Genomic DNA, 13,478 nt, shown 5'->3' with positions numbered 1-13,478 from the left:
GCTAGGTCAAGAGTATACGACGTTAGTTGGATGCAAAAAAATGAACTCCTCGATGAACCATTGTCATTCGCAAAGGGTTCTCAGAGTGTTGTACAAACTGTATGCAACGATTCAGTAATAATCCTCTTTTCTACTGAAAAATCCACGCGAAGTATGCTTGGCATCACTATGAATAGCAGACGAGGTGCTCACCGGATCAATGGATGGATCTAAATGCTCTTATCGCCATTGTTGTATACTTCCACAACTGCTAGTCTTAGTTTTAGTCATAGACAAATCGTTGCATTCGTTTATTTAGTCAATCTCCTTTAGTTTTTGTTTCCTTTTGTTTCCGATTATCCATCATTTGAATTGGCAGGAAAATTTCACTCCATGATTGAAAGCGAACAAATTAATCAACAATAAGGCTAACATTTTAACGATAAGGACTAAATTATTGTAATAAGTTAAGAATAAGGAATAAAAAAGGTATACATCAAAATTGTGATTTGATTAAAAAATATTGTGTGCAAAAAAATATTGCATTGTAACAAATCACATGTTACACAACAAACTACACTTAAAACAATACACAAAGAATAACCCATTTCGAAAATGGAGTGCAGTTCCTTCAATAACTCCCCAATATGTTTCTACTTTATTATGTTACAAGACACAACCGTAGCTCTTTATTATCGTTCCTTTATTTCCTCAAAACTACATTTACCTTCTTCTCTAGAAACCACGTTACTTCGTTAATGATTCCTCTTATATTGATCGTCCTTATTGTTCGAATTTAACTGCTATCTCTCTTCACACATATCAACCCCTGTATAAACACACACATTAAACCATTACCAAACCTTCCCGGACGTCCATTACGAGAGGACATTCGATATACCGGACGACGTCACCGCGTTTAGATCGTCCCCGAAGCAACCCAATTAAAGCTCAGAAGCTTGAAGCGCCTAATCCCACTCCAACGCGCGTGTGTGTGTGTGTGTGTGTGGTACCGCTGTGGATATTATATTATTATGTTGTTGGACAGTTTACGTGTTTATCTCTCCTCCGATATCGATATTCAGAAACTTTCTCGTCTGAAGACTCCTGCTCCTTCTCTCTCTTTCCGTTTTCCGGTCTATGTTTATTGTTGTTGTTTATCATTGTTTTTTGCTGCCACCGTGAACCGAACGCATTGTGTCTCTCCCAGCTTCAATTGACAGAGAGCGGGGGGACGCTAAGAGAAAGAAGTGGGTCACACAATATACAGCGAGTCATAAATTCTCATATGAGCGTGTGAAGAAGTAAAGTAAATTATGTCACAGAGCCCTTCTACGAGATGCCAGGGACATCGTTATTTTTTCCGCTACTCTCTCACCTTATCTCGGAAAATAAATTGATGGAAATGTTGTGCAACTGTCCTTTCTGAAAGAAATAACAAGGCACGATATGCCCAATTTTCATCACCTCATTGAGACCATGAACTGCACATGAATAAAACAATGCGATGAGCTGCTCTGCGTTCAAAGCATTGATAAAAATAATGGATGGGTTATATCTATGATATAACCGTAAGGTTGACGTGGGACTATCGTTGACTTAGTAAGCATTTGTATTGTATTGATTGAATTATCGATTGAATGAAACAATTTTCGAATTCAACATAATTGCTTTGTAAGTAAAAAGTTTGAATAGTTGGGATGTAAGATCAATTCATGCATTGTAATAGACTATGTACTCCGTTACAAGTAAATTTGATGACCGTCCTTTTACGTTTGATATGATGCCCAGGGCTACCAAAATATGTGAACGGAAGAAAAGACGATTTCCTCAGGCTTCTCCCAAACTCTCTTCTATTCCTGTCTGCCCAAAGACAAGCGAGTACAAAAGTACTCGCAACTTGCATATGTTTGCAATGCGGATTCCCCCAGGCATCTTTGTTTTGAAATCCATCTTATGGAAACACATTTCGGTGGGAACCAAAATACTCCCGACTTGCATGTATTGGCAAACCGGATTCCCCCAGGCACATTGATTTTGAAGTCCGTGTTAGGGAAACACAGCTCAGTGGGAACGAAAATACCCCTTATTTGCATGTATATTTGCAAAGCGGATTTCCACAAGTACATTGAATTTGAAGTCTGTGTTGGGGAAACCGTCAATCGAGCCAATCAAAACTTGGCAGTTAGGGCGTTTAGATAGCGCTTGATATTTTACAGTTATTCAATTGTTTATCTCATGGAAAATAACATGTTATTATTTGTGATAGACGCGTAGAAATATTTCCTATCCATTGATGCAAACATCTTTCAGTTCTATTAAGAAATGTTCTAGTTAAAAGCTTTCGGAATATTTCATTTTTTCCTGCATATTCTGTGTTTGGGTTTTCATTTCACCCCCATATACTCCAGTTAGACGTAGTCCCACGTCAAAAAAGGAGACGCATGATCATTAAGCACTTTCGAGCAATTGATTCAATGGAGAGACTCGGTCTCCCAGTAATCACTCTAATATGGTAGCTTCTCAAACAAGGGACACTAACGAATTTTAAAAATAAAAAAACCGTTAGTGATGCTACAATAACGGTTTCTTTATTTTTAAAATTCGTTTATTTTCACAGGCTCAGTTACATAAGTATAAAGGAGCCGAATTCTTAAATATATTTATATATATATATATATATATATATATATATATATATATATAAACAATTTGGTGCTCTCGTGGCCGAGTGGTTAGCGTCCCACATTATCATGCCGGGGGTTCGGGTTCGATTCCCGTTCTGGCCGGGGGATTTTTCGTCAACGAAATTTCTTCCGACTTGCACTGTGATCCCGCGTATACTAGAGCTTGCCACTCCAAAATACATTCAAGGCGTGTTAAATGAAGCAGGTATTACCTAAGTTGAGAAGGCAAAAATTTCACTCGGAACGTTAGTGTCATCCAATAAGAAGAAGAAGATATAAACAATTTTCTCCTAGGGATACTTTCGACACATTTTGAAATTAATTGTACTCGTGGGAATTAATTATTATTTTAGACAGTCCCTGTTTTTTTTGTAGAGATACGAATTGTCTTAATTGATGCCACGCATTTTCAACCAATTGTAACTTGATTCTATTTCGATGAATACAAAATATTGTAAGCATATAGTCATTCTGCGATACTGATTAATGAAAATAAACCAAATACTTGCGTGCGAAAACATGCGTAGATTTCTTTCGATCGAATTCCGACAATCTTAAGATTGAAGGTTATCGATTAGTGATATGATTCACTATCTATTCAATCCAGAAGAATTGGTCACTTGGTCCTATTGTGGCTTTCGGAAAGAGCCATTTCACACATGGATGCTTCAATTGTCAAATCGATTAACTCCATAAAATGATGTTGTTGAGAATAAAAAAAGGAATAAAAACTTTTTAAATTAAACGGTTTAATGTACTAAAAGCTAGAAAATAATTAGGCAAGTAGCAGTTAATAGTTATCACATCACTTCCTTCATTGATCTAGGGCAATGATGAGACTAAAATAAAATCGTGGGCCATATGATGAAACAACTAACTGTGGATAATGGAAATCCGACGTGCCCCACGATTTTATTTTAGTCTCATCATTGGCCTAGATTAATGAAGGGAAGGATATGAAAACTACTAACTGCTACTTGCCTAATTATTTTCTAGCTTTTAGTACATTATACCGTTTAACTTATAAAGTTTTTTTTCCTTTTTTTATTTTCTAGTTTTTTGTACATAATATGTATGATTAGTATACTTCTCTACAATTGAAACATTCAACTTTTTTTTTATTTTTATTTCTTACCTAATTTCCTTCGGAATATTTTGATTATGTAATGTGTTCTATTAGTCAAATAATTCCAATCGATACGGATATTGAGGGGATTACATAAAAATTCATACACCTTTTTGAATTTATGTTGTTCATAATATAGTGTGTTCTCCAAGTCATTCAGCCATTTTTTACCGGCGGCTAAATTGGATTTTTCAAGATAATTGAATACACAGTATTATAATGACAGCAGAGATAAAGGTTTGTTCCAAGTTAAAGATCAATAAGTCAAAAGGAACGGGGTAAAATTTTTATTAATGTGGGACAACCCTACATACATACTAACATACATACAAACAGGTCAAGTTGAATGAAACCGATTAAAAAAGTAATTGTTTTTTTTTGTTACAGGGGTTTGTTTTGAGAAAACATGTAATTCGCCATTTTGTGGTGGCGGCCATTTTAGAGTTGCATTTTTTATAAATGACTCTTTTCTACTAGTCAATCCCTTTCATTTGAAACCCATATTGATGGGTTTTTGGAAAAACCCATATTGATGGGGTTTTGAGAAAATATGTAGTCCGCCATTTTGTAGCGGTCGCCATCTTGGATTTTTAAAATCATGAAATACGCAGTTTTATAATGACTGTAGAGATAAAGGTGTGTTCCAAATTTCAGATCAATCGGTCAACGGGAAGGGGTTCAAATTTCTATTTATGTGGTAACAAGCTACAGACAAACATGTTACAAACATGCAAATTACAGGGCAAGCTAAATAAAACCGTTTCAACATGATGAATTATTCTATGTTTATTTATTATTATTTATTGTTCAATCACTAAAAAGATTTTGTTATTTAGTGGTGTTAATACTAATTATTAAAGAAATTTGTTTAGAATATATACAGTTAGGGGCTAATCAGGTGCTTTCATATTAAAATTTAATAATATTCAAAAAATGGAGTTAATCGATTTGGCAAGTGAAGAATCCACATGGCAGCTGATACAGGGATAGGAATGTAAAATTAGGTTCAAAGAATATGAGGATATGAACATAGATCGAGAAAGGAGGGATTTTGATTTTATCCACCAACATGAGGAAGAAGAGGAGATCCTCATTAACCTCTTGAATTGTGTTCCTAGCGACAAAATAAAACAGTCCGAGTGACTGACGTGCTTATCATCCCATCACCGATTCTGGGCTCTCATAATCGTCAAACAATTAGCTTCATTTTATGAAAGAAAAATTAAATCAATATATGTTGATACATGAAGAACACCACGAAGCGACCATTCTCAATTTCCTTCCTTCGTTCCTGACGAAAACTGGAACATTTCGTTTTTACGTATGAATTTGAAACATTTTCCGACGATCATCCGTGTCTACAAAAAGTAGATATCATCTTTCCCGCTTCAATGAGAACGTTTGGATAGCCAGGATATCTTTGAATCTTCGATGTACCTGAGCCATCTTGTTGCTTGTGCGTTGGTCATTTTTCTGTTGTTGGCTTTATCGAGACAAATTCTTGAATCTGCCTCGGAAAGTAAAATATATTTTCGAAAATTATTCTTGTTATCCAGTAGTTCCGAAGTCTTTTCATTATTAAATTATGACATTCACTACTAAAACAAAAAAAAATCGTGAATTAAATTAAATTGAAAAAAAATACATAAGATGAAAAAAATTGACAAAAAACATTAGAAAAATGAAGTGATCATATTCGGCAATTTTTCTGATGGATTTTACCGATCGAATTAGCTTATTATTTAAAAAAAAAGTAACATTTTGAAGAAGAGTGTGCACTCGTGGCCAAGTGATTAGCGTCTCAAATTATCATGTCGGGTGTTCGGGTTCAATTCCCGGGAGATTTTTTTAATATTTTTATTGGAAACCCCCTTTCCTATTTTTTTAATATTTTTATTGGAAAACCCTTTCAATTTTACAAAGTTTGACGTACAGTGACGTACAGTACAGTAATACAGTGTCGGATTCACCAAAATGGAGATATGAATTTTTGATTTTTTGATTTTTCCTTTTAAAAAATCAATGGTAATTTGAATAAGTCATATGATAATGAAAATTGTGATTTTGGGTAGTTCCCATCATGTGTACCAAGCTTCCAAAAAAATCGGAGAGGGTCGGGCCAGCGGCCGACTGATTTAGGGTGGAATTGCTCTATATCTACACCAAATTTCACATTTGTCCATAAAAAATAAGTATCATATTTGGAAAAAATAAAATAAAAAAGGACTAGAGTCACAAAATTTAATGATATTGGCAACATAAATGGATTCAAAACTGGCATTTTGATACTACGTGGAACTGTGTTTAATGATAAATCTAAAATATGTTGTTCTTCGGTATCGTCTACATTATTAGCAATACATTTGTCATAGTGCACCCCTCAAAAAAAAACATACCAAACAGAATTATCCTGCAAGATTATTATTTACATTATTTGAAGTATTTGAATCTAACGTTTTCCGGAATGTAACACCGGATTGAAGGAGAACTAAATTTTCAAAAAATCTGTTTATCATTGTAAATGTTATAGAATCCTACAAGCTACGTACATAATCTATCTTCTGTCAGAACCATCGGGAATGTTTTAAGCGTCGTGTTAGGGGGTCCAAAATCCGCATTTTTATCCAAAAATATTATTCAAAGAAATGACCGTTGGGAGCTGCACATTTTCCTCAATTCTTTCGTAATTTATGCCACAAAATACCTACTTTTTAGGCCCAAAAAAGGTTCCCTGGCCAGTCTTGCTCGGTGTGGCCAGATTACACCTTCCTGAACCACATAGCATTATCTTCATGTCAAAGTGACCAGTGCCCGATTAGCCGGGGTTAACATAGATCTTGTATGTTTGGGATCTTGGGATCAATATTTTCGAAGACGAAACATGAAAATCGACTCTCCTCTCATCGCTTTGTTTCGACTAGGACTACTTCGCCGTCAACATGACTTGAATTGACAAAGAAAAAAGCAACAAATAATTTGAACACGACAGTTGTACAGTATTTCTGAAACAAGCTTCTTTGTATTGGTATCACACAGATCCTTGCATACATGATAAAGAGAGAGAAAAGAATTCAATCGCGAGGGAGCACTTCAATTTGCCGCGAAGTCCATTTGATGGTGAAGAATGAAATGAGCACAGAGCTTCGTTAGAACATTAGGGCCCGAATGACTGTTGATTCATGTTGACAGAGAAACTGCTGGAAGAAGAAAAAACTAATTTCCGATTGAATGCGATGACCGATGGCTTCATAGTCCCTTGACTATCCTCAGTTGAATATGACTTTGCCGAGCCCTGCTTGGGATTCATGGAATATATCGACTTTTCGACACCGGTCCGACCCGGACCCCTATGCAAAAATGATTTCTTTTGTGTCTGGCAAGCAAAATTTTGCCATTTTGTCCGATTATCTTGTTGCATAGTATTTAAATCATGTGGAATTCATTCCCCAATCTAATCTAAGCCATGGCTTTGAAACGTCGACAAACGGTAGATTGGTGAACATTGATTCAATCTGTAAATTATTGTTGATTCTGGCAATTGTCTTCATTTAATAAAGTTTACGATTCGACGTCTTCAAACACTTTCGGTGGTTTTGCACGTTCCTAATTTAACACTGAAATTACCACTGTTAATCTTTTTGAACCACTCTTAACATTGGGATTAGTCGAGAGCATTCTCGACGTAAGTTTCCACCAAAATTCTTTGGATATTTGAAATGATTTTTTTTAGTTTATAGCAGTACAAGTCCGCAGATCATGGTTCGTAGGCAGAAAGTCCACACTAAAAGTAAATTTGAGGTTGCATAAAACTTCTGATATTTTGATTTGAACACTGTTGACAGATGTCTAAAACATAAAAAAATAACAATCGAGATGGCTTTTCATCCTTGAAATTGGTATGTGTAACTATCAATAGTCTAACAGAAACGCTTATCCTGTTAGTTGCGTCATTTTTTGTTCTTAACACGTTGAGCCCCCTGTCGGTTCCTTTTCGTTAGAAAAACGGTGATCACTGAACTGACAGTTACAAAATATAGAAATATAAAAAAACTTGTTTGTAACTATACATATCGTAAAACATCTGAAAACAACCAAGTTTCCTGATTATTTTTATACAGTTAATATCTATACGAGTGGGGACCAACACTGGTGATCTGCAAATGCTCAAGATGCGGACTGAATGGGAAGCGTAGCAAGAACTATTCGGGGCTCAACGTGTTAATCAAGACTTCTATGTCAAACAAATGAGTTTTTATTCAAAAGAGTTCAAATATACACTTTCAACAATGTCGCAAAATCCTAATCTGATCGTGAATAAAAAACGGAGCACTTTCATAACGATACGATATATGTAATCACACCGCGAATTTAATGGACTAAATTAAATAGATTGATATATTCTTTGGTATTGTAACATTTCTCACTAATATAATTCATGGTTTAAAATAACACGATTATACGTACTTTGTATGTTTGACCTTCATTATTGAGAAATGAAAAGGAATAAAATGAAAAGGAAAAAATTTGGTTACTACACCGTGACTATAAAATCCAAATGTTTCGATTCCATGTAGGCGAACACGAAGATAACGATCTCTCATGAGCCAATATAATATTAGGTTGTCAAAAAAGTCCTGCGGTATTTTTTTTGAATTTTCATTTGTTCATAAAATTAGTTACAATCATCTGTTTTAAGTCAAATATGCGCCGTTTTGTTCGATGACTTGTTCCCAACAAGATGCCAACTTCATAATACCCCTGTTATAGAAGCTCACTTCCTTATTGGCAAAAAACTCGGATAGCCAATTTTCACAGGCCACTTTTGTGGCTAAATTCTGACTACCTAGCTCGTTCGCCATGGACAAAAACAGGTGGTAGTCACTTGGTGCAAGGTCCGGACTATACGGCGGATGCAAAAGAACCTCCCATCCGAGCTCCCGGAGCTTCTGGTGCGTCACCAAAGAAGTGTGTGACCTGGCGTTGTCCTGATGGAAGACAATGCGGCCTCTGTTTATCAAAGATGGCCTCTTCTTCATGAGTGCTACCTTCAAGCGGTCCAGTTGTTGGCAGTACAGGTCCGAATTGAGCGTTTGGTCATAGGGAAGCAGCTCATAATAGATTATTCCTTGACAATCCCACCAAACACACAGCAGAACCTTCCTCGCCGTTAATGAGGGCTTGGCCACCGTCTGAGCCGCTTCAGCGGGCTTCGACCACGACCGTTTGCGCTTCACGTTGTCGTAAGTGACCCACTTTTCATCGCCAGTCACCATCCGCTTCAGAAACGGGTCGATTTTGTTGCGATTCAGCAGCGATTCACATGCGTCGATACGGTCAAAGATGTTTTTTTGCATCAACGTGTGTGGCACCCATACATCGAGCTTCTTTGTGAATCCAAGCTTCTTCAATTAATAACGGTTTGATGACTTATCCCCAGCTCTTAGCCGATGCTACGGCTGCTACTATGCCGGTCTTTCTCGGCTAATTCAGCGATTTTGTCGCAATTTTTGACGACAGGCCTTCCGGAGCGTGGCGCATCTTCGACGACCTCTACACCAGAACGAAAACGTTGAAACCATCGTTGTGCGGTGGAAATGGAAACTGTATCGGGTCCATAAACTGCACAAATTTTATTGGCAGCTTGACATGCATTTTTGCCTTTGTCATAGTAGTACTGTAAAATATGTCGGATTTTCTCTTTATTTTGCTCCATATTTGCGACACTATAACTCACGAACGACTTAACCAAACAAAACACTGTCAAGGACTATATTATACCTTTCCAACCTTTCCATACTATAGCAAAAATACCTTTCCAACAAGCTATAGTATGACTCGATACAATGAATACAACTAGAACTACGCGCTTACAACGACACCTCGCGGAAATACCGCAGGACTTTTTTGACAGCCTAATATATACAAAGACGAATGTTGATGATGTCGTTATATCATTCGACTGTTGCCAACAAATTTTTTTATATTAGTTTCTTAGATGTTTTGCCGCCACTTTAGAGGCAAATGAAGACTTGTATTGTTGAACGAAGTCCAACACTTCTGAAACTTCTCATAAGGGCAACGAAACCGAACCTTCATGGAGACATTTCCATCGAAACCATATATATTAGATCAATCAACATAGAACTCGGAATACTCATCTTCTGCTTTCCTTCCGAATAAGAACGTGATCTGTGATTATTCGCCTCAATGAATCCCAACGAATACAACTGGGACTGCAACCCAGGACGACTTGTACGTGAGATTGTCACGCTAGCCTCACAACTACTGATGTTTTACCCTAATTTAATAACTGCATACCTCATCATTTGCGACAGAATATTTCCATCGACATTCTAGACGCCGAACTAAGATTAAGTGAACCATTCTTTAGGTCATACAATCTTCGTTGCTAGAATGTCATACGAGCATCCAGTATGCTAAGCGTCATGTAATATACACATATTATTTTCATTCTATTTCACGGTAGTTCAGTTGCATGGCTTAGCAACGATTGCTCATGAATGTAAGAATGGGATAAGTCAACTCGAACATGTTTTCCGTATCCAACCAAGCTCTAAATCATTAGAGGTTTATATTTCTCTAGCACACTTGAAAAACGTCTCTTCTATTGGAAGATTCATTCATATTTAACATAAAAAACATTTTCGAAACGGCTCTAAACAAATTTAGTGATGCATATTTAGAATTTGGTATTAAATGAGTGACAATTATTACAACATACCGAAGGAGTACAAAATATTCCTATCCCCCCATAAAGCAATCGTATTCTGTGCGACCACCCACAGAATTTCACTGCCCACGAATGCCACGCTTATATTCTAAGCTGATTTTTTCCGCAAGCAATCTATATACGCCCTAAGCTCAAAACATCTATCCCATAAGTAACTAGGTCATCCAATGAGTAGTGTAAAAGCTTCCTTTCCATGACCCCGTTTCGAACTTCCCCATCGCATAGGATAGCAGAACTGGGAAAAAAAACTCTACAGGAGACTTCCACTTTACTGTCACAAAATTATTCAAGCCCGACTAGAAAAATACCGCTTTAGCCGGGAACAAATAAAGCGCCGACAATGAGATGGCACAAAATCCGGATTTAGTTTTTCTATTATACCATTCATTGGATTGGAGCAAGGAACAAATACACAACGGGTTTGGTGGGTGTTTTCCTTCTTTTTATAATCCGTTGCGGAGGTATCGGGCCATTATGAGCTAACAACATATCATAAACTGTGATTTTGCGTGACACAACCGAGTATCGATAAAATTATTTCATTATAAACACTCCAAATATACAAAAATATAAAACTGAATAAAACTATTCGTATCCATATTATAAGAACTGCAAACGTACATCTTCAACATACTGTCGATTTCATTGGCGCCCCTGTAATCCAGTATTTCTCTGTTGAACAAAACTTAATCCCGAGACACGCGCCTCACTGTCATCGCATTGGCTCGTGTGCGACTTCGGGCGGATTATATGTTTGTTTTCCTGTACATCCGGTGCCAATCAATTCATTTACTGGGACGTCCCAGAACCTGTCAAGCTGTATATGGTAGTGTCATATAGAGAACGTTGAAATAGTTTTTTTTTCTAGCAATCGAATAGAATTTCACGGTAATGCCGTTTAGAAATGCCGATAATGTGCCACTGACAGACGCCCCAAACTGATCCATTTCACCTTTTTTTTCTCGAATCTATTTTCAGACACAACGTGCGATATCAGTATACCGCCCTGGACAGTGGCGTCGGAGCGCCGGATCGGAGCCCACGGGAGCGGGCAGCGAGAGATCGGGCCTTTGCTGCCTGCCAGGACTGGCTTCAGAACACTGGAGGCCGCTACGAGTCGATAGCACATCTAGATGACATCGGCTCTCGGGCAAACAAGCACTGGTTCCTGCTGAATGATTGCACGGTACGTTTTGTTTGCATATGGGGAAAAACACACCCACTACCGGTCACATTTTCGTGTCCTGGTCACGTCCCGGATTCACTTCTCAATTAGGGTGATCTATCCAGCTAAAATCCGTAAAGAGGGCTTGTTTGAAAAACACGACCAAGGTGGCTGTGAAAACACGTCACATTAGAGACTTTGCAAAAGAGCTTATAGCTGCTATGAACGATTAGCCCAGCTCACTTTTTCTTCAGGTATATGGTTGAAAGTTCTTTCCTGATGTAGGTCTACGTTTTTAACAGATGTAGAGAACATATCACGTTTTATATGAAATATTTTTATCGTGATTAACTGTTTTTCTTTTAACGGATTTCGATAATTAACACACCAATAGAATTGCAAATTCTCTAAAATATGCTATACTTTACCATTCCCTAATCTGTGAATGGTTTACATTGACGAAAATTGGAAGCAAAAAAAACTTTTTTGTTTTCATTTCCAATTTCAACAGAAAGCAAGCTAGGTTACACAGTAAGTGTCTGAGATATTGATACTCTGTATTGCAAGTACATAATTAAAATTTAAAATGAAAATGTAATTTATCAATCATACATAGATGTCCATCTTTCCCACCCTGTACGTTTTTCCTGACTTTCCCCTTATATTTTTCCAAAAAAGATCAGCTAATTAAATTTAGCTAATTGATGAAATAATATATCGATAAGCTGAATAGGCCCTGTGGTTCAAAAGTTATGAAATTTTGGAAAAATGTAATTTTTTGGAGAAATGTGGAAAAAATTGATTTTTCACATTACCCTGAAATGGACACCCTGATGAAAAAAATATTTTGCGATAAGGAACAAAACAACCACTTTTCACGAAAATCTGAGGACCACTGTATCGGTTTGACATGAAATGGATGTTTACAAAGAGTCATACAAAGTTAAGATAGTTGATATATTTGTTTGAGTGAAAAGGAATCTACCGTTTTTTCGGTAGATGTCGGTAGAGATCGATATCTATAAGTGTGTTGTATGGGTACGATTTGGTTATGCTAGGTGGTGTTTAAGGTGAAGGTAGAACGAAGCCATTGTAGTAGTATAGGTGAAACCACGCGTTCTTATGGGGTAATAGTGTTTGTGAGAGATGAGCGAAGCACACCGTTTGTTTTGATCAATTAGATCAATTCACTCATCAGACTGTGGGGCGCTTCACTGGCACGAGTCTTAGAATACATTTGAAAAAACAATTTGAAATACAATTTGAAAAAACAAATCAATTCTGAAGTAAAATGTATGAACAATGTATTTCGATGAACAATTGCTAATCTATATATATAAAAATGGAGTGATGTCTGTCTGTCTTTCTGTGTTTCTGTCTTTCTGTCTGTCTGATTTTTATGAACTCGGGAACTACTAAACCGATCGACATGAAAATTTGTATATAGGGATTTTTGGAGTCGGGGAAGGTTCTTATGATAGTTTGAGACCTCTCCCCCCTTTCTGAGGGGGGCTGCCATACAAATGAAACACAAATTTCTGCATTACTCGAGAATTAGTCATGCAAACGAAATAAAATTTGGCATGTGGAGGTTTTGGGATGCAACGAATTTTTCTATGGTGGTTAGCCTCTGGTTAGCCTCTCTTAGGGGGAGGGGGTTGGGCTGCCATACAAATAAAACACAAATTTCTGCATAACTCGAAAACTAATCAATCAAATGGAGCCAAATTTGGCACGTGAAGGTTTTTGAATATGAGAAATGTTTCTATG

At 36.9% G+C, this 13,478-nt stretch overlaps 1 protein-coding gene across 7 annotated transcripts in view; it reads left to right on the top strand.

Moving 5' to 3' along the window:
• The window catches only part of LOC129779778 (uncharacterized), a 124,884-nt gene that overhangs the window by 60,620 nt on the left and 50,786 nt on the right, over nt 1-13,478 (top strand). For all 7 annotated transcript variants that reach the window (XM_055787474.1, XM_055787476.1, XM_055787472.1 and 4 more), the window contains one exon: nt 11,522-11,729. In XM_055787474.1, the coding sequence (XP_055643449.1) occupies nt 11,522-11,729 (208 nt within the window). The remainder of the gene's footprint in view (nt 1-11,521; nt 11,730-13,478) is intronic.

The sequence above is a fragment of the Toxorhynchites rutilus genome, chromosome 3, assembly GCF_029784135.1.
Source record: "Toxorhynchites rutilus septentrionalis strain SRP chromosome 3, ASM2978413v1, whole genome shotgun sequence".
Lineage (NCBI taxonomy): Eukaryota > Metazoa > Arthropoda > Insecta > Diptera > Culicidae > Toxorhynchites > Toxorhynchites rutilus.
Note: the sequence above shows the minus strand (reverse complement) of the source record. Positions and strands in the feature narration are given on the sequence as shown.